This window comes from Plecotus auritus, assembly GCF_963455305.1.
Source record: "Plecotus auritus genome assembly, chromosome: 7".
Lineage (NCBI taxonomy): Eukaryota > Metazoa > Chordata > Mammalia > Chiroptera > Vespertilionidae > Plecotus > Plecotus auritus.
Window position 1 is genome coordinate 151,907,632 of NC_137774.1, and position 18,542 is coordinate 151,926,173.

The window sequence follows — 18,542 nt, forward strand, 5'->3', positions numbered from 1 at the left end:
CCACAGAAATACAAAGGATTATTAAAAAATATTATAAACAACTCTATTCCAACAAACTGGACAACCTGGAGGAAATGGACATATTCCTAGAAAAATACAACCTTCCAAAACTCAATCAGGAGGAATCTAAAAATCTCAATAGGCCAATAACTATGGAAGAAATTGAAGCAGTCATTAAAAAGCTTCCAGCAAACAAAAGCCCGGGACCAGACGGCTTCACAGGGGAGTTTTACCAAACATTCAAGGAAGAACTAAAATATATCCTCCTCAGACTATTCCAAAAAATTCAGGAGGAAGGAACACTTTCAAGCTCCTTCTATGAAGCCAGCATCACCCTAATACCAAAACCAGATAAAGACAATACAATGAAAGAGAATTACAGGCCAATATCCCTCATGAATATAGATGCCAAAATCCTCAACAAAATTCTAGCAAATCGGATCCAGCAGTACATGGAAAGATCATACACTATGACCAAGTAGGATTTATCCCGGGGATGCAAGGATGGTACAATATTCGCAAATCAATAAATGTGATACAACATATAAACAAATTGAGAGATAAAAATCACATAGTCATATCAATTGATGCAGAAAAAGCATTTGACAAAATCCAGCACCCTTTCTTGATAAAAACTCTCAACAAGGTGGGAATAGAAGGATCATACCTCAACATAATAAAAGCCATATATGAAAAACGCACAGCCAACATCATACTCAATGAACAAAAACTAAAACCATTTCCCCTAAGAACAGGAGCAAGACAGGGATGCCCACTCTCACCACTCCTGTTCGACATAGTGCTGGAAGTACTAGCCATTGCGATTAGACAAGAAGAAGAAATAAAAGGCATCCAAACTGGAAAAGAAGAAGTAAAACTGTCCTTATTTGCAGATGACATGATACTGTACAGAGAAAACCCTAAAGACTCCATAAAAAAAATTATTAGACTTAATAAATGAATTAGGCAATGTAGCAGGATACAAAATTAATGCCAAGAAATCTATGGCATTTCTGTACACCAATAATGAACTTACAGAAAGAGAGACTAAAAAAGCAATCCCATTTACCATCGCACCAAAAAGTTAAGATACCTAGTAATAAACTTAACTAAGGAGGTAAAAGACCTATATGCAGAAAACTACAGGACACTGAAAGAAGAGGTAGAGGAAGACATAAACAGAGGGAAGAACATACCATGTTCATGGATAGGTAGAATCAACATCATCAAAATGTCCATACTATCCAAAGCAATATATAAATTCAATGCACTTCCCATTGAAATACCAACGGCATATTTCACAGACCTAGAACGAACTTTCCAAAAATTTATCTGGAATAAAAAAAGACCCCGAATAGCTGCAACAATCCTGTGAAAGAAGAACAAAGTAGGTGAGATCTCTATACCAGATTTCAAGCTGTTTTACAAAGCCACTGTTCTCAAAACTGCCTGGTACTGGCACAAGAATAGACATATAGATCAATGGAATAGAATAGAGAATCCAGATATCGACCCAAACCACTATGCTCAATTAATATTTGACAAAGGAGGCATGAACATACAATGGAGTCAAGACAGTTTCTTCAATAATGGTGTTGGGAAAATTGGACAGATACATGCAAAAAAAAAATGAAACTAGACCACCAACTGACATCATACACAAAAATAAACTCAAAATGGATAAAGGACTTAACCATAAGACAGGAAACCATAAAAATAAAAATACTAGAGAATCCAGAGGCAGCAAAATCTCAGACATATGCCGAAGCAGTTTCTTCACTGATACTGCTCCTAGGGCAATGGAAACGAAAGAGAAAATAAACAAATGGGACTACATCAAAATAAAAAGCTTTTGCAAAGCAAAGGAAACCATCAACAAAACAACAAGAAAGCCCACTGCATGGAAGGACATATTTGCCAATGTTATCACCAATAAGGGTTTAATCTCCAACATTTGCAGGGAACTCATACAACTTAACAAAAGAAAGATAAACAATCCAATCAAAAAATGGGCAACTGACCTAAATAGATACTTTTCGAAAGAAGCAGAAGGAAGGCCAAGAGACATATGAAAACCTGCTCAAAGTCACTAATCATCAGAGAGATGCAATTCAAAACAACAATGCGGTACCATTTCACACCTGTCAGAATGGCTGTCATCAACAAATCAACAAATGACAAATGCTGGTGAGGATGCGGAGAAAAAGGAACCCTGGTGCACTGCTGGTGGGAATGCAGACTGGTGCAGCAGCCACTGTGGAGAACAGTATGGAGTTTCCTCAAAAAACTAAAAATGGAACTCCCATTTGATCCAGTGATCCCACTTCTAGGGATATATCTCAAGAAACTAGAAACACCAATCAGAAAGGATATATGCACCCCTATGTTCATAGCAGCACAATTCACCATAGCTAAGATTTGGAAACAGCCTAAGTGCCCATCAGCAGATGACTGGATTAAAAAACTGTGGTGCATCTACACAATGGAATACTACGCTGAGGTAAAAAAGAAGGGATTCTTACCATTTGCAACAACATGGATGGAGCTAGAGAGCATTAAGCTAAGTGAAATAAGCCAGTCAGAGAAAGATGAATATCACATGATCTCACTCATTTATGGAATATAATGAACAACATAAACTGATGAACAAAAACAGATCTAGAGACAGAGAAACATCGATCAGAACGTCAAACCTCAGGGAAGGTAGGGGAGGGTGGGGGTAAGGGGGAGAGATCAACAAAAGGACTTATATGCATGCATGTAAGCCTAATCAATGGACACAGACAACAGGGGGGTAAGGGCATGCATTGGGGTTTGGGGGGTAATGGGGGAATAAGGACACATATGTAATACCTTAATCAATAAAGAAATGTAAAAAAATCACTCTATTGGGATCTTATTAGTATCTATATTGAATCTATTGATTCGTTGCTGAGAATTTATATTTTATACTAGAGGCCTGATGCACGAAAATTCGTGCACTCACGGGGCGGGGGGGTCTCTCAGCCCAGCCTGAAAGCTCTCACTATCCGGGACCCCTTGGGTAGGACCCAGTCCCACTGCAGCATGGCTCTGGTTCCCCAGGCCTGCAAGCCAGTGGGGGAGGGACCCAGAGGCCCGTCCGAGCAGCATGGCTCCGGTTCCCCGGAGCCTGTGGGTGGGGAAGGACCAAGATTCCCAGATCACAGCACAGCTCCGGTTCCTGGAGACTGCGGGCCTGGGGGTAGGGACCAAGGGGCCAGTCCAATGGCAGCATGGCTCTGGTTCCCCAGAGCCTGCAGGAAGGGGGGAGGGACCCAGAGGCCAGTCTGATGGCAGCATGGCTCCATTCCCATAGCTCCCTCCCGCCTCCCCGCTGCAGGCGGCCGGGACCCAGGATTGACTCCAGCCGTGCCGGCCGGGACCCTGGTGTTTGGTCATCCATCCAGTCATTTAGGTCATGACAGACCCTGACTTCTTATATATTAGGATCGTTTTTTCTATCCATGAGCCTGGGCTCTGGAAGGATAGTGACACACATTGGTTGCTGTTCCAGAGCCTCTACTGCATCCTGGAGGTCATTCTCCCAGCTCCATCAGATGTTGTCCACAGGCAGGCCTTGTAACTGAGTCTTCAGAAGGTCATTCCCACCTTCAATCAAGGAAGTTGCTTTAGGGTGATGCAGAGAAGGGTAAGACCAGTGAATTCCAATGGTGGTTTGGACAGAAGCATTGTGGACAGGAAAGTTCAATTCAAGTGAGAACAAAGTGCTGTACCTTCCATCATGGAAGAGGTCAATTGTAATCAGCTTGCTAGAGATGGTTGCTGGTTCTCCAGAAGATGACACATGTAAGGGGCTCTGAGTTATGGTGCTTTAATTGTCTCCTTGTAGGCCCTAGTGCAGTGGTCGGCAAACTCACTAGTCAACAGATCCAAATATCAACAGTGCAACGATTGAAATTTCTTTTGAGAGCCAAGTTTTTTAAACTTAAACTTCTTCTAACGCCACTTCTTCAAAATAGACTCGCCCAGGCCGTGGTATTTTGTGGAAGAGCCACACTCAAGGGGCCAAAGAGCCGCATGTGGCTCTCAAGCTGCAGTTTTCCAACCACTGCCTTAGTGTGTTCTGCAGAACCATTTGTAATCAGAGCTGGATTTTTATTTCCTCAGGCCTAGGGAACTTTCTACAAGGACTAGGTGCAAGTTTAGAAAGAGGAGACAGTGTAGCAGGAGTACAGAGTATGTAGTATTTGCTCACTCATCTTGTGCCTTCAGACCTATCTGAGCCCTAATTCTTTCATTCCACCTCCACTTGTGTATGGGACGCCTCTGTGCATACCCAGCTTTATTGCCTGGAGGGCTACACAACATTCTGTTAATGACTGACATCTCAGATGGCCTGGGGACTTGGCGGTCCATGGTCAATATTCAGTCCCTTCTGGGGTTTAGTAACAAGCCAGCTACTGTTTCTCAAATGGAGAATAATTATCTGCAGAATCACAAGTCTTCACAAAGCACTGGTTTGAGTGAAAAAGTGGGAGCAATCCGTGCAGACAAACCATGGCTAGTCACTCAAAGGGGGCTCAATAGAAAGGGCTTTGAGAATCTGTGCTTCTGTGTAGTAACTACTTCTGAGCTTCTGCCATCAAGAGTCTGCTGGGCCTCTGTTCACCAGTGGCAGCATTTGGGTAGAAGAGCAGGATATGGGGCAGGGGCGAGTGAGGGCCAGCTGGAGCCTGCCTGGAGCTTTGTGCATACTCATATCGGACTGTGAAGACCTTAGGTGAGCACTACACAAATTCCTCATCTGTTCAACTCTAAGAGCCATACAGAGAAAGGGCTTCTGAGAAATGTAACTCCAAGCAAAACCAAATTGAGCATAGATAGTTCAGCTCAACTTTAAAAATGACCAATTTCCGTCCAAGATCCACTTTTTCTTCAAGTACATGACAAGTGTTGATATGTACTGTTTTAATTATATTTTTCAAATTTATGTAATGATTTATTTTCCAATCCAAAACTTAGAGTTGTTCTTTTTATCCAACAAATAAGTGGTGATTTTGATTTATGCTTTTGTTATATAAACTTCTAATTTAAAACCACCATGATCCAAGAACATGGGTCTCTATGATACCTCTTTTTGGAAATGTTTTGCAAGTTTTCTGGGCCATAATTAAAAACATTTCATGTGCACTTGAGATGAATATTGTTTTTCCTTAGATTGGCTTGGAATTTTGTATTTGTCAATTAGGTCAAGCTTTTTAAATTGTGACATTTAAATATTTTGCATTATTTGCTTTGTTTTGTTTGCTCAACCTATCAATAGCTGGATGGAGATGTTGAACTCTTCTATTCTTGGTACATTAGTTTACTCTCCCTCTTGTATATACATTTTAGATTTATACATCTTGAGGCTGTTTTATTGGGTTTATAGATGTTTAAAATTGTTATAATTGCCCAGGAATTGAGCATTTTGTTATTTTATTGTATCCTTAATTTTGTTTTTCTTTAATGCATATTTTGTAAGATATTAAACTAGCATGCTTTCATCTTTTTATTTTTAATCTTTCTGTGTCTTTTTAAAATACATTTTTATTGATTTCAGAGAGGAAGGGAGAGGGATAGAGAGATAGAAACATCAAGGATGAGAGATAATCATTGATCAGCTACCTCCTGCACACCCTACACTGGGAATGGAGCCTGCAACCTGGGCATGCATGTCTGGGAATCAAACCATGACCTCCAGGTTCATAGGTTGACGCTCAACCACTGAGCCATGCCAGCCGGGTGTGTGTCTTTTTGCTTAATTCTGTCTGTTCTAAATAGCACATAGTTGGGCTTTGTTTTATAACCCAGTTTTGGAGGTAGGGGAAGGTAGGGGAGGGTGGGGATAAGGGGGAGAGGTCAACCAAAGGACTTGTATGCATGCATATAAGCCTAAACAATGGACACAGACACCAGGGGGGTGAGGGCACGAGTGGGGGGTTGGGGGAGCAATGGGGTGATAAGGACACATATGTAATACCTTAATAAAGAAAAAAATAAAATAAATAATATATATATATTTTAAAAAGGAATCTGCCTTTTAGTTGGCAAGTTCAAACTAATTATTTCATTGTGATAATTGATACATTTGCATTTGTTTGTACCATTTTACTTCTTTGATATCTTTTTGTCCCAATTCTTTCTTCTCCTTGCTCTTTTATTGTTGTTTTGTTTGGCTTGATTTTGTTTACTTCATTTTTTTTCTCTGATCATTAGGAATTTATATATTTCATTTGTATTCTTTTGGTGGTCACCCTTGAAATTTTATCATAACAAAAATTAAAAGTTGGTCACTCTTGACATCTAGTTCATTAAATGACTTTGAAACACTTTATCTGTAGTTTTTCTTTTCCTGACTTTATTATTGTTATTGTTAAATATTTTAATTTGGTTTTTCAAGCCTAGAAATTAGACACTTATTATTATTCTTTCAGATAGAGAGTGTGTGTTTGGTTGTACCAAGGTGTTTATTATAAACTACATTTGTTCACCTTTTTTCATATCACATGGTCTTTTTAGAATTAAATTTTTAAAAAGTTCTTTTAGAGAAGATTTCTTTTTTAGAAATTTTATTTTTCAATTACAGTTGACATTTAATATTATATTAGTTTCAGGTGTACACATAGTTGTTAAACAATTGTATAATTTAAAAAAAGGATCCCCCCAATATTTCCAGTACCCACCTGGCACCATACATAGTTATTACAATATTACTAACTATATTCCCCATGCTGTACTTTATCTCACCATGACTATTTTGTAACTACCAATTTGTATTGCTTAAAATATTCACATTTTTCACACAGTCCTCCAAAACTCCCTCCCCTCTGGGAACCATCAGTCTTGTTTTCTGTATCTGTAGGTTTGTTTTAATTTTGTTCATTGTTTTTGTTCTTTAGATTCCACATATAAGTGAAATCATATGGTATTTGTCTTTCTGTCTGACTTATTTCACTTAGCATAATACCCTATAAGTCCATCCATGCTATTGCAAATGGTAAGATTTTATTCTTTTTCTTTGGCTAAGTAATATTTTGTTGTATATATGTATCACAGCTTTTGTATCCACTCGTCTATTGATGGGCACTTGGATTGTTTCCATAGCTTGATTATTATAAAATAGAGGTCCAGTTCATGAAAATTCATGCACTGGAAGGGGGGTCCCCCAGCCTGGCCTACCCCCTCTCACAGTCCAGGAGCCCTCAGGGGCAGGAGATGACCCAGTGATCAGGGGAAGGCGATACCCCCATCACACCTCTGCTGCTGCCACTGCCGGCAGTGCAAGCCTCGGCCGGCCCTGGTTACCTGAGCCTCGGGTGGCCCTGGGCGGCTGGGCAGCTGCCATCTGAGGCTTGCCTGCACCTCGGGCCAGCCCTGGGAGGCTGGGGGGCTGAGGGGACTGAGAGACTCCAGAGGCAGGTGTGCGACGGGGTTGAGGGGACTGGGTGCCTCCATCTTGTGGCTGTGGGCGCCGCCATCTTTGAGGGCATGGCAGTCAATTAGCATATTCCCTCCTTATTGGCTGTGGGCACTGCCATCTTTGAGGGCGAGGCACTCAATTAGCATATTCCCTCCTTATTGGCTGTGGGCGCTGCCATTTTATGACAGTGTGAGGGTCAATTAGCATATTCCCTCTTTATTTGATAGGATAATGCTGCAAAGAACATAATAGGCATGCATATATCATTTTGAAATAGTATTTTGGGTTTCTTCAGATATATACACAGAAGTGGAATTGTTAGGGTATAGGTACTTCTGTTTTCAATTTTTTGAGGACTCTCCATACTGTTTTTGAGAGTGGCTGCACCAATCTTCATTCCCACCAACAGTGTAGGAGGGTTCCCTTTTTTTTCCTTCAGATCCTTATCAACATTTCTTGTGGATTTATTGGTGATAGCCATTTTAACAAGCATGAGGTGATATCTCATTGTGGTTTTAATTTGCATTTCTCTGATATTGAGCATCTTTTCATATGTCCATTGGCCACCTGTATGTCCTCTTTGGAGAAGTGTCTATTCAGGTCATCCACCATTTTTTAATTGGATTGTTTGGTTTTTGGTGTTCAGTTTTATGCGTTCTTTGTAAATTTTGGATATTAACCCCTTATCAGGTGTATCATTGGCAAAAATGTTCTCCCATTCAGTAGGTAGTCTTTTCATTTTGTTGATTTTCTTTGTTGTGCCAAAACTTTTAGTTTGATGTCATTACATTTTTTTTTATTTTGTTTCCTTTGCCTGAGGAGATATATCAGAAAAAAGTATTTCTAAGGGAAGTGTTTGAGTTTACTGCCTATATTTTCTTCTAGGAGGTTTATAGTTTTGAGTCTTACATTTAAATCTTTAATTCATTTTGAGTGTATTCTTGTATATGGTGTAAGAAGTTGGTTTATTTTCACTTTTTTTGCATGTATCTATCCAATATTCTCAATGCAGTTTATGAAATAGACTATCTTTCCTCCATTGTATATTCTTGCCTCCTTTGTCATATAATTGTCCTCATAAGTGTAGGTTTATTTCTGGGCTCTCTATTTTTTTAAAATATGTTTTTGTTGATTTTAGAGAGAGAGAGGAAGGGAAAGGAATAAAGAGATAGAAACACCAATGAGAAAGAAACATCAATCGCCTGTCTCTGGCATGCCCTCTACTGGGGATTGAGTCTGAAACCTGGACCAGGAATTAAACCAGTGATCTCCTTATTCATGGGCGAACACTCAACCATTGAGCCACACCAGTGGGCTGGGCTGTCTATTTGTTCCATTGATCTATGTGTCTGTTTTGATTACTATAGCCTTATAGTATAGTTGAATATCAGGTAGTGTGCTGCCTCCAACTTTGTCCTACTTCCTCAAGATTGCTGTGGCTATTCTTGGTCTTTGTATTTCTGTAAAATTTTTGGATTATTTGTTCCAGTTCTGTGAAAAATGCTATTGGTATTTTGATAGGGATTGAGTTGAATCTGGCAATGCAGTGTTCATACTGCTGTTCACGTGAGAACATAGGCTAGAGCAGGGGTGGGCAAACTTTTTGACTCGAGGGCCACAATGGGTTCTTAAACTGGACCGGAGGGCCGGAACAAAAGCATGGATGGAGTGTTTGTGTGAACTAATATAAATTCAAAGTAAAGGAGCGGAGGGGAGGGGAGAGCAAGAGAACCGGATAGAACAGCTGGATCCAGCCTGCGGGCCGTAGTTTGCCCACGGCTGGGCTAGAGGCTCAGAGCTCCCCCTGAGACACAGCAGTAAGTAATGGGTTGCTACCTGCAGTCTTGGGACTTCAAAGCGCTTTACTAAACATCTTTTTATAGAAAAGCAGTGTTTTACATTACAGTGCTCTTGACTATCTAAATGAAAAATAGTTCTGTTTAACAAAAAGCAAAAAATGCACATGGAAAAGAATGAAAATACAGATAATCTCTTGATCCATGAAAAAGCCCCTAAGAAACAAAGAGGCTGTCACATAATAAATAAAAGCAATGGGTATTTAATAGGCCTAGCAATTAGAAGCCATCCAAAAGTAACAGAAAATGCATTGAAAAAGAAAGGGTAAAATGATCAAAGAGAGTGATAGGAACCTATTATCATTACAGGAGATTATACTTGACATCTCCCTTTTAAAGGCATTTTAATACATTTCATTTAGTTTGTGTTATATGGTAATTTTTTATCTTTTTAAAGGCATATTTTAAAGGCATTTTAGTACTAATAAAGGCAATTTAGCACATTTAATTTAGTTTTTGAATGAAGGGAGAAGGGATTAGGGTACATAAACATATTTATTTAGATTGACAATGTTTTGAATGTTTTAGTTCATTTTATTTTAAGTAACTGTTCGCTTTGTATTCTGAATTTTGAAAACTCAACTACTCCAAAAGAAAACAGCTATGGGGTATGCCTTGTGGCTTCATCCACCTTTCAGTCCACAGGGAATGGAATAGGAGAGGGAGGAGGGCCGTGTCATTCAAGGTCTGAGGGCATTCCTTTATTCAATTTATTTTGCCTTAAGAAAAATGCATGATGCCAACAGTGAGACTAGGAAAGAATGTAGTTTATAAGCTTATACATTTTTTAATGAATACTCTCCTTGACACTCTTATAAAAGATTCTATTTTGTGGAGAAGTCTATATTAAAACTTGCTCCGAGTTAGAGTTCAAAGGCAAATGAAGAATAAGTTGATGGCTGTTCTATTTCTAGAAGAGCCCCTGTCTCTCTGTGGGCTCAGGGTTTACGGTGGTTAGGGCCACAGCCTCATGAGCAGCTGCTGACTATCTGCAGCCGTTGGCCATCTCGCAATCCTATCACCTACCGAGGTGGGGGACACTGAAGCTGAAGGAAGGCCATCCTCTGGGATGTGGGGTTCACCTGGTGATGCCAGGCATCTGGTGAGCAGGAGTATGACACAAGCCCCTAGGATGGCATTATGACGCAGAGGCTTTCCCATGCCCCTGCCTCCCTAAAAATATGTTCACAATTATAGTTTACAAATGTGTGAGCATGAAGATGTGATGTATGTAACCTTTGACCCTAAAAGCTTAGATGTTTTAATTTCTCAAGAAATCAAGGTACTTTTATGGGTCTTTAAAAATATTTTGGGACCTACGCACCACACCGGGTACATTGTGTCTAACCCAGAGGTCTTCTTGGTGATGAAGACCCTGACATTTAAAAAAAAAAGTGAGGCAAAGACTGCCACGTTTCAAGCACAATATCAAGTCTTACCCTATACTGCTCTATACGGTACCCAGCGCAGTAGGCCATGGGTTATTTGTCGTGTTCACAGTTAGATCTTTTAAGAGAAGTGCAGGGAAAGTGCCTGTAGGTGTGTCCTACACTTACTGGGAGGACAGCATCACAATCTTTCAGTTCCTTTGCCTACTAATTTTCACTTTACAGGTATGCATATTTTTGTACCATTTTCAGTCTTTCTGGAGAAGTAAGAGGCAATAAAATCCACGATGGTTTCTCCCCTACTGGATTAATGAAATAAGTGAAAAGTCGTACTGGGAAAACGGCTGTCCTGGCTATTCCCCAGTTAGCTTTCTGCCCATAGCTCAGTTAAGCTCATTTTGGGAGGTTTAAAATAGAACAGGTTTTCAGAGCTCCATGTGTGTAGCGATCATAATCTCAAATTTGATGTCCCCAGAGGGCATGCTGTCATGTCCATGCTTACATTGGTTTGCCGTGTCTGAGTGCAGGGGAGCCCTGGTAGCCTGGTGGATATCTGATACCCTTTTGCAATGGTTGTAACATGTGTCTGAGGGGAAGAGTACAACTTGGACACTTGATCATGGACAAAAATAGCAATGGAAGAGAGAATAAGAACATCACATGTAATCCTCTTGTCTCCTGCCAGTTCTGGAAACATACATTCTTTTGGCCACTCTAGGGCTGGCTCCACTTGGTGTGGCTCATTGTCTCTGCACAGCTAGAGGGCAGAGTACTGTGGTGGCTGGCACAGACCCCCAACCAGATCCCTGTCCTGAGCTCTGGTTCTCACTCCCTCATCTGTTTGTTCAACCCATGGCAGCTCATTTTCATTCTTGGTGCCTCGGTTTACTTCCTGTAGAGTATTGCTAACACCAGTGCCTCATCATAGGGTTGTTGTAGTTATTAAAGAGGTTAATATATGTAAGAGTGCTTAGCACAAAAATCTATCGATTGGTATTTGCTATGGTTGTAATACTTGCCAAGTTCCCGGGTATCACTTGACTCATATATAATTGTGAGAGAGAAAGGGAAATAAAGTCATCAAGGGTGCCTTTCTTCCTCCTCCATGTCTACCTGGACTTGGTGTGGTTAATTGGCTGATCTGCTCCGGGGTTAATAGCTTGATATCTAGATGGGGCCATCCCTAGGGTGAAGCTTCATGGGAGGAATGAACCTGGGAGCAACCAGAAAAGGGGAGGGGCTCACTAGGCTCAAGGAGCTGCTCCATAAGTCTCAGTTTTTACTGTAACTTTAAAAATTCTAAAACCTCAATGGAAGTTCTTAGGGTCCCAGCCATAGGGATTTTTTTAAAAAAATATATTTTATTGATTTTTTACAGAGAGGAAGGGAGAGGGAAAGAGAGTTAGAAACATCGGTCAGCTGCCTCCTGCACACCCCCCACTGGGGATGTGCCCGCAACCAAGGTACATGCCCTTGACCGGAATCGAACCCGGGACCCCTCAGTCCGCAGGCCGATGCTCTATCCACTGAGCCAAACCGGTTTCGGCCATAGGGATTCTTTTAAATTGAAACTCCTTTGGGTGTTTTGGTAACTAAACATGTTGGATGAGGATTTAAGATCTTGAACTGTGTTCTCTCCAGAGTGCACACTTTTCCTAGCAAGTTCCAGCATGGTGGTTTGCAGAAGCTAAGGCTTCCACCCATGCTTGCATAATCAAAGGAAACATGCTATCTCTTACATTGTGTTGAATTGTGTAGAACTGAAATAGTGTGCCTTGGGAAGGAGCTAGAAAGAGATGTATAGAAAATGAGGATTCTCGAGCAAATGTGGATTCTAAAATCATGAATTAGCAAGAGGCTATTAATAAATGCCCATTTTCTTTTTGCTACTAGAGCCCAAGAGAGGTGGGGAAGGAAACCAGCAAAACGGCACAGTCTTCGAAGTATTTCCCGCTCTCTCATCGTCTATATTTAGCACTTTCTGTCCCTTTTCTATTAACCTATGATCCTGTTGAAACATTAATTGCCACACATTAAAATAAGAGCTCATCATTTTAGAGACTGAGATCATTTTTAGATTTTTAAAAATAAAAGATTTCAAATCCTTTGCAAGCCTTCATTTTCGATGGCCAGGGCATTTCTTACATCCTGTAATGCAGGCAGTCAAGTTGGTTGTCCTATTTTATCCGGGTATTATGTATTCTTGCATTCACTTCTTAATAAAATTCATTTCTCCATTTTTTTCAGGGAAATTTTATTTTTGATGGCATAGTTCTTTTGCATACTTTAAATATCAAATACTGGGATATTTCTATAGAAAAACATGGCTATTTAAGAGGAAAATTACATTTTCAAAAGTTCAAACTGTTCTACTTCTGAAATAATTTATAAAACCCAATATATTTTGACACTGATGAATGTTGATGAGATTTTGATAAAATAAATCATCGCTTCCATGGTTTTTCTAAAATGCACCTTGCAATATTTTTTTCTTCCTGTTAGGAAGTGGAAGACCACGTGGCATTTTTAATAACAGTTCCCACTGCCCTGGCAATCTTCTTTGCGATATTCATCCTCGCCTGCATCGAGTCTGTGTTTAAGAAGCTGCTCCGCCTCTTCTCTGTGGTCATCTGGATCTGTCTCGTGGCCATGGCCTACCTGTTCATGTGTTTCGGAGGCACTGTCTCTCCCTGGGACCAGGTAAGGTGTTAAAATGTTTTTTTTTTTTTTAATATATTTTATTGATTTTTTACAGAGAGGAAGAGAGAGGGATAGAGAGTTAGAAACATCGATGAGAAAGAGACATCGATCAGCTGCCTCCTGCACGCCCCCTACTGGGGATGTGCCCGCAACCCAGGTACATGCCCTTGACCGGAATCGAACCTGGGACCCTTCAGTCCGCAGGCCGACGCTCTATCCACTGAGCCAAACCGGTTAGGGCGGTTTTTATATTTTCTTCATGTGCTCTGATTGGTGATATACGTAATTCTGTAAACTGCAAATAAGAGACCTTTAGAAGAAAGTCTTTTGAAATAGTTCTCTTCACGGTGACCTCATGCCTGAAGTCACTCAATGCCCATTTTAAGTCATCAGACCTGCTGGCAGCCAGCGCACGGGCCTGGGTCTCACTTGTCGCCGGTTGTAGATGGCCAAGTCTGGGTTTACACCTCACACCATCTTCTCCTGCTTCCCCGGGTTTCCTGTTTTTCCAGGATCTGTCTGGGGTGGGAGCCTTACCTTGTGCCTCTAATTCTCAAACACTAGTAGTTGCCCTTGAACTCTTTCTCAATCACTGGACCTTTGTTCTTACAGACAGACTTCTGTGATACTGATTTTGTATCAACATAAACACATCATATCAATAAGGTTGCTTCCTTACCTGTTGGGAAACTCATGGTTCTTCGTGTTGAACCTGGTGAGGCTCTCGGCTTAGAAAATGGCTCCCCTGGAGGATGTTAGGTCTTTAGGAGAGTGTATTCTGACTAATGGGCTGCCACCTGGGGGAATCCTGCTGACTACTAAATTAGATGGTGTATGGTCCAGAGCACAGACAAGTCCGGGCTGCAGATATGGATGTACAAGTTATTAGCTTCAAGCTCGTATTGGAAGCCATGGTGTTCTGTAGCCACCCTAGAGAGAGTGAATTGAGCACCAAGGGAGGGTCATCACAGACTTGGTGGGGACTCAAGAGCTGGGTTAGGAGAGGAAAAGGAGCCAAGAATGGATAGAGGAAGAGCCATTTGTGGGAGCAGAGAACCAGTAAGGGAGACTTGCTGTAGAGACCAAAAGAAAAGGGAGATTCAAGATGGGAACAGACTAAAGGGTTCAAGTCCCAGGGTGAGGGAACGAGCATCACAGGTGTGCTTTAGTTGGAGAGAGCCCAGGATGAGGTCTCCAGTGGGTTCTGTTATCCCATGATCTCAGCTAAACCACCATCATGTTTGAGCCTCAGTTTCTTCTGCAAAGGGGTGAGGACTGGAGTAAGTGAACTCATGTTGGTCTCTCTGGTTCTGAAGAACTCTGTCATAGTGGACACAAGAATCTGTGCTTGCATCTTTCCTCTCTGCAGTTCCCTGAAGAGGCTTTAGGGGTCAGTCTCCTTATCACTCTCACCTTTGGAGGGATGGGCACCCACTTCCATGCCCAGGCCAGTGCCTTCCCTGCCTCAGTGTTGCCTCTCTCCTTCATGTACCCTGTTCCCTGGCCTCACCCTGCTGCCTTAAGTGGTGCACATGGTCCACGGTCCCTCCCACCTTCACATTGGCGCACACAGAACAGAAGAAGGAGATGGATTAAGAGCCTTGGTTTGCTGGCCTGTGGCATGGACCCACTGGTCTCTCCTCAAACCAATGCTACTTTGGTTTAAGGCAAACTCCACCTAGGATCTGGATTTAAATTATATGGCACTTCCTATTTTTTGCTTTGAAAGATATTTAACAACTAGGAAATGATAAAAGGACACTATGAAAAACATCCAGAGATATGCTCTTTTTAATTTTGTATCTAGTCCTTCCATAGAAAGACATGGCATGTCTCTCCAATGATTCTAGGTTTCTTTTATGACCTTCTGAGACTTTTTCTCTTCATGAAATCAGTAGTAATGTTCCTCAAACTTGTTCTTAGGTACCTATATTTTTTGGTGGTTTTATTAAAGGCATTTTTTTCTTATTCCTTTTTCTATTTTATATCTTTGCATAAGGGTGCTGCTGCTTTTTATGTTGATCTGTTATGGTGGATTCTTATTAGCTCTGTTCATTTGTCTGAGGGTCTCAGTTTATTTATATATACAGTACCATCATCTCTAGATAATTAACATTTTCTCCCTTTCAAATCCTGAATTCACTCTATTTGCAGGCATTGTGTTGTCTACATGTGCTAGAATTAGCCAGGATTCCTGATACAGAAGGGATTAGCATAGTGCAAGTGGCATCAGACCTGTTGTCAACATAATTAGAACATCCATAATTTCACGGGAAATAAAATGTTTGCTCTATGATTAGTATTTTAATAGAATCAGTTCGTCAGAATAAGGACCTCCATCTGTCTGGAATGCTCTTCTTCCCCATGCAGTGTGGCTCCTGTGTTATCTTCATTGACCTCATGGGTCCCTGTCTCAGAGCAGCATTTCCCAACCTTCAATGCCACCCCATCAGGCAACACCTCAGCCTACTCCAGTTTCCCATAGCACTGACAATGGTTTTAGCACCTCAAATCATATTCTCTTTTTTTTTGTCTGTTGACTGTATCCCCTGCAAGAATATAAACTCCTGGGCAGTGACTGTCTTTTCACTGTCGTGTCTTTGCACCTCTGAGAGTGGACTGCAATAGAACGCACCCATGGCTGTTCACTCAGTGTCTCCCTAATGGATGACTTTATTTTGTCATCTCCATATTTGTTGTTGTTGAATTTCTTTTGTATCCACTTTTTCTGTTTTTGCCCATCTTTTGGTTTTATGACATACATTTTGTTTATATTGATGCTTAAAAAATGCCTGTAAACATATTAAACATACCTTTTCCATAGTCATTTTATTTTCATTTTCTTAAGAGTGATTTCTCGCAGGATTTGAGTTTGTTGGTTAAATGTCTCAGCGTTAATTGCTCCTGTGAGCCTTGGCATTTCTACTTCCAGGCTCCTATTGAGTGGGATTTTCTTCCTCTGCCCATAGCCGTAATCCTACCCATGATGTTGCCTTCCTTATACAGCCATGGCCCTGGGCAAAACTATAGACTATATGTGGAGCTTCAGCCCCGATGACATTGCAGGTGGGATGACCAGCCCTGCTTGTGGCTTGGGCCAGCTGTGTCTCCTTGATGCTCAGAAAGGCCATAGCCAGGTTGCAGCTATTTTTGGCCACTTTTCCTATGTTGGGGACTTGGGCAAGGTGTCTGCCTCACACTGTGGACCTGCTCACACATCTGTCCAGAACTGAGGGCCACTTTGGGCCCCATTCCTCCACCGGAGCTTAAAATCCTGCCCAAGCCCTGGCCACAGCTGCCCCATTCAGCAGGCATGCAGATTTAAAATGGAATTATATGCTCACATTAGCCTAAAGCCTGGCATCTTTTAATATTGGCACCACAGATGTAGGCCTCTCAGTGAACACTTCTAGAAGTGTTATAATAGGTTCACTGTGCTTAAGGGATTGTGCTCAAGGGGTGGTTCCCCGTAGTGTAAACTAACACTATTGTGATAAGAAGATGCAGGAGTGAGCCCACTGCTCAGACAGAGGGGCCATCCACACGTGACCACCCTCACTGCTGACTCCAATGGCAAGTTTGGGGTTCCCAGGACCACCCTGATGTTGGGTAACTTCGTAAAAGGACTCGCAGAACTCCCTGAACACCGTTAGCCTCCAGTTACGGGTTATTACAAGGAAGAAATAGAGGTGAACATCAGCCAAGGGAAGGGGCAGGAAAACCAGCAAGTGTGGAACTTTCATTGTCTTCTCTGTGCAGTCACACACAGCGCTACTCTCAACAACGTTACATGTCACTGTGCAGGGAGTACTGCCTACCCAGGAGGCTCAGCTGCCCTGCTCTGTCCAGAGATTTTTCTGGGGCTCAATCACATACTGACTGCATGGCTGACCTTTAGTTTCCAGCCTCACAGAGGCTGGTCTGACACCTGCAATTTCCAGCCCTCTGGAGGCAGAACAGATACTGCATGGCCCTAAGACCCCCCTCATAAATCATATTTAGACGGTCTCTGACCAAACAAAGGCACTCCTGTCAGGCAGAGCATTCCAGGGGCCTAGGGATGACGTCCCAGGAGCACAGGGCAAGCCCAGACCTCTGTCTGGGTCAGGTTCATTCTTCGCTGCCCAGGTGGCTTCAGTGTAGATCCCAGCCGTTAACATCTCTAGTGCAGAACATAGAGTATAAGCAACCAGCATGTGCATCATCTGTTCTGTGCCCGGCCCTGTCCTGAGCACTTTCCCCATGGAACCTCATTTATCCTCACATAATGCCAAGAGGTGGGCACCATCACACTCATCTTAGTGACACTGATAAGTCTTTCCTGCCTGGCACATTTTTGTAATGTCCTTCATTCATCGGGTGAAGCCTAAGCTTTTCTATGCCATCTTATTTAATGAATTTATAAGACAAATCCATTTCCTCTTAGTTGATAACTACCGACTTGTGACCCTCACTCTGAGATGGGAATGCTGTTCAGAAGGTAGCAGGACAGGAGGGCAAGTGCCTGGATATGGGGTGAGGCTTACACACAAGAGATGCTGGGTTGGCTGAGTGAGGACAAGAGGGCTGAATTGTATCTGCATTTGACTCCCGTCTTCTGCTTCCCTCACGCTAAGAGCTCATTGAATGGAGTTAAGTAAACACTTCCATTCCTGACAACCCCATTTCAGGCTTGGCAGGGAGACCATGCTGAAGTTATTGTATAGGTTTGTTAAACTACCTACTTGAAAGGCTAACATTTTGCTCCAGGAAGAAGAGACTTCCTTTGTTCTATTTCCTAACAAGATGCCAGGCATTCAGCATGTGCCTATCAGTGTTTTCTTACAAAAATGGGACATAAGTGTGCAAATATCATTTTCGTATTGAAAGTGGGTGAAATGTAAGAAAATAAAGAGCTCCCAGAGGCTTTGAAATGGTACAGAATTAGTTTGCTTTTCCTTTAGTGCAGTCACCTGGAATGCTATTAAAGAATGGATTTACCATGCGGAGGACCTAGTAGCATATAAATGAAAGGAGACAAATCCAGCCTGTCCCTGAGTATCCAAGAAACCATTGCTGTCTGCTTCTGTGCACCCGGGTGATTTCTCAGAGGGTATTTTGGAGTTAATATGAAGAGGCCCACACAATTCAGGAAAATAAAAGACCAATATAAAA

The 18,542-nt window shown here is 41.7% G+C and overlaps 1 protein-coding gene across 1 annotated transcript in view; it reads left to right on the forward strand.

Annotated features, from left to right (window-relative positions):
• The window catches only part of ADCY2 (adenylate cyclase 2), a 312,377-nt gene that overhangs the window by 12,394 nt on the left and 281,441 nt on the right, over positions 1-18,542 (forward strand). The window contains exon 2 of the mRNA XM_080681480.1: positions 13,191-13,388. Within this exon, the coding sequence (XP_080537606.1) occupies positions 13,191-13,388 (198 nt within the window). The remainder of the gene's footprint in view (positions 1-13,190; positions 13,389-18,542) is intronic.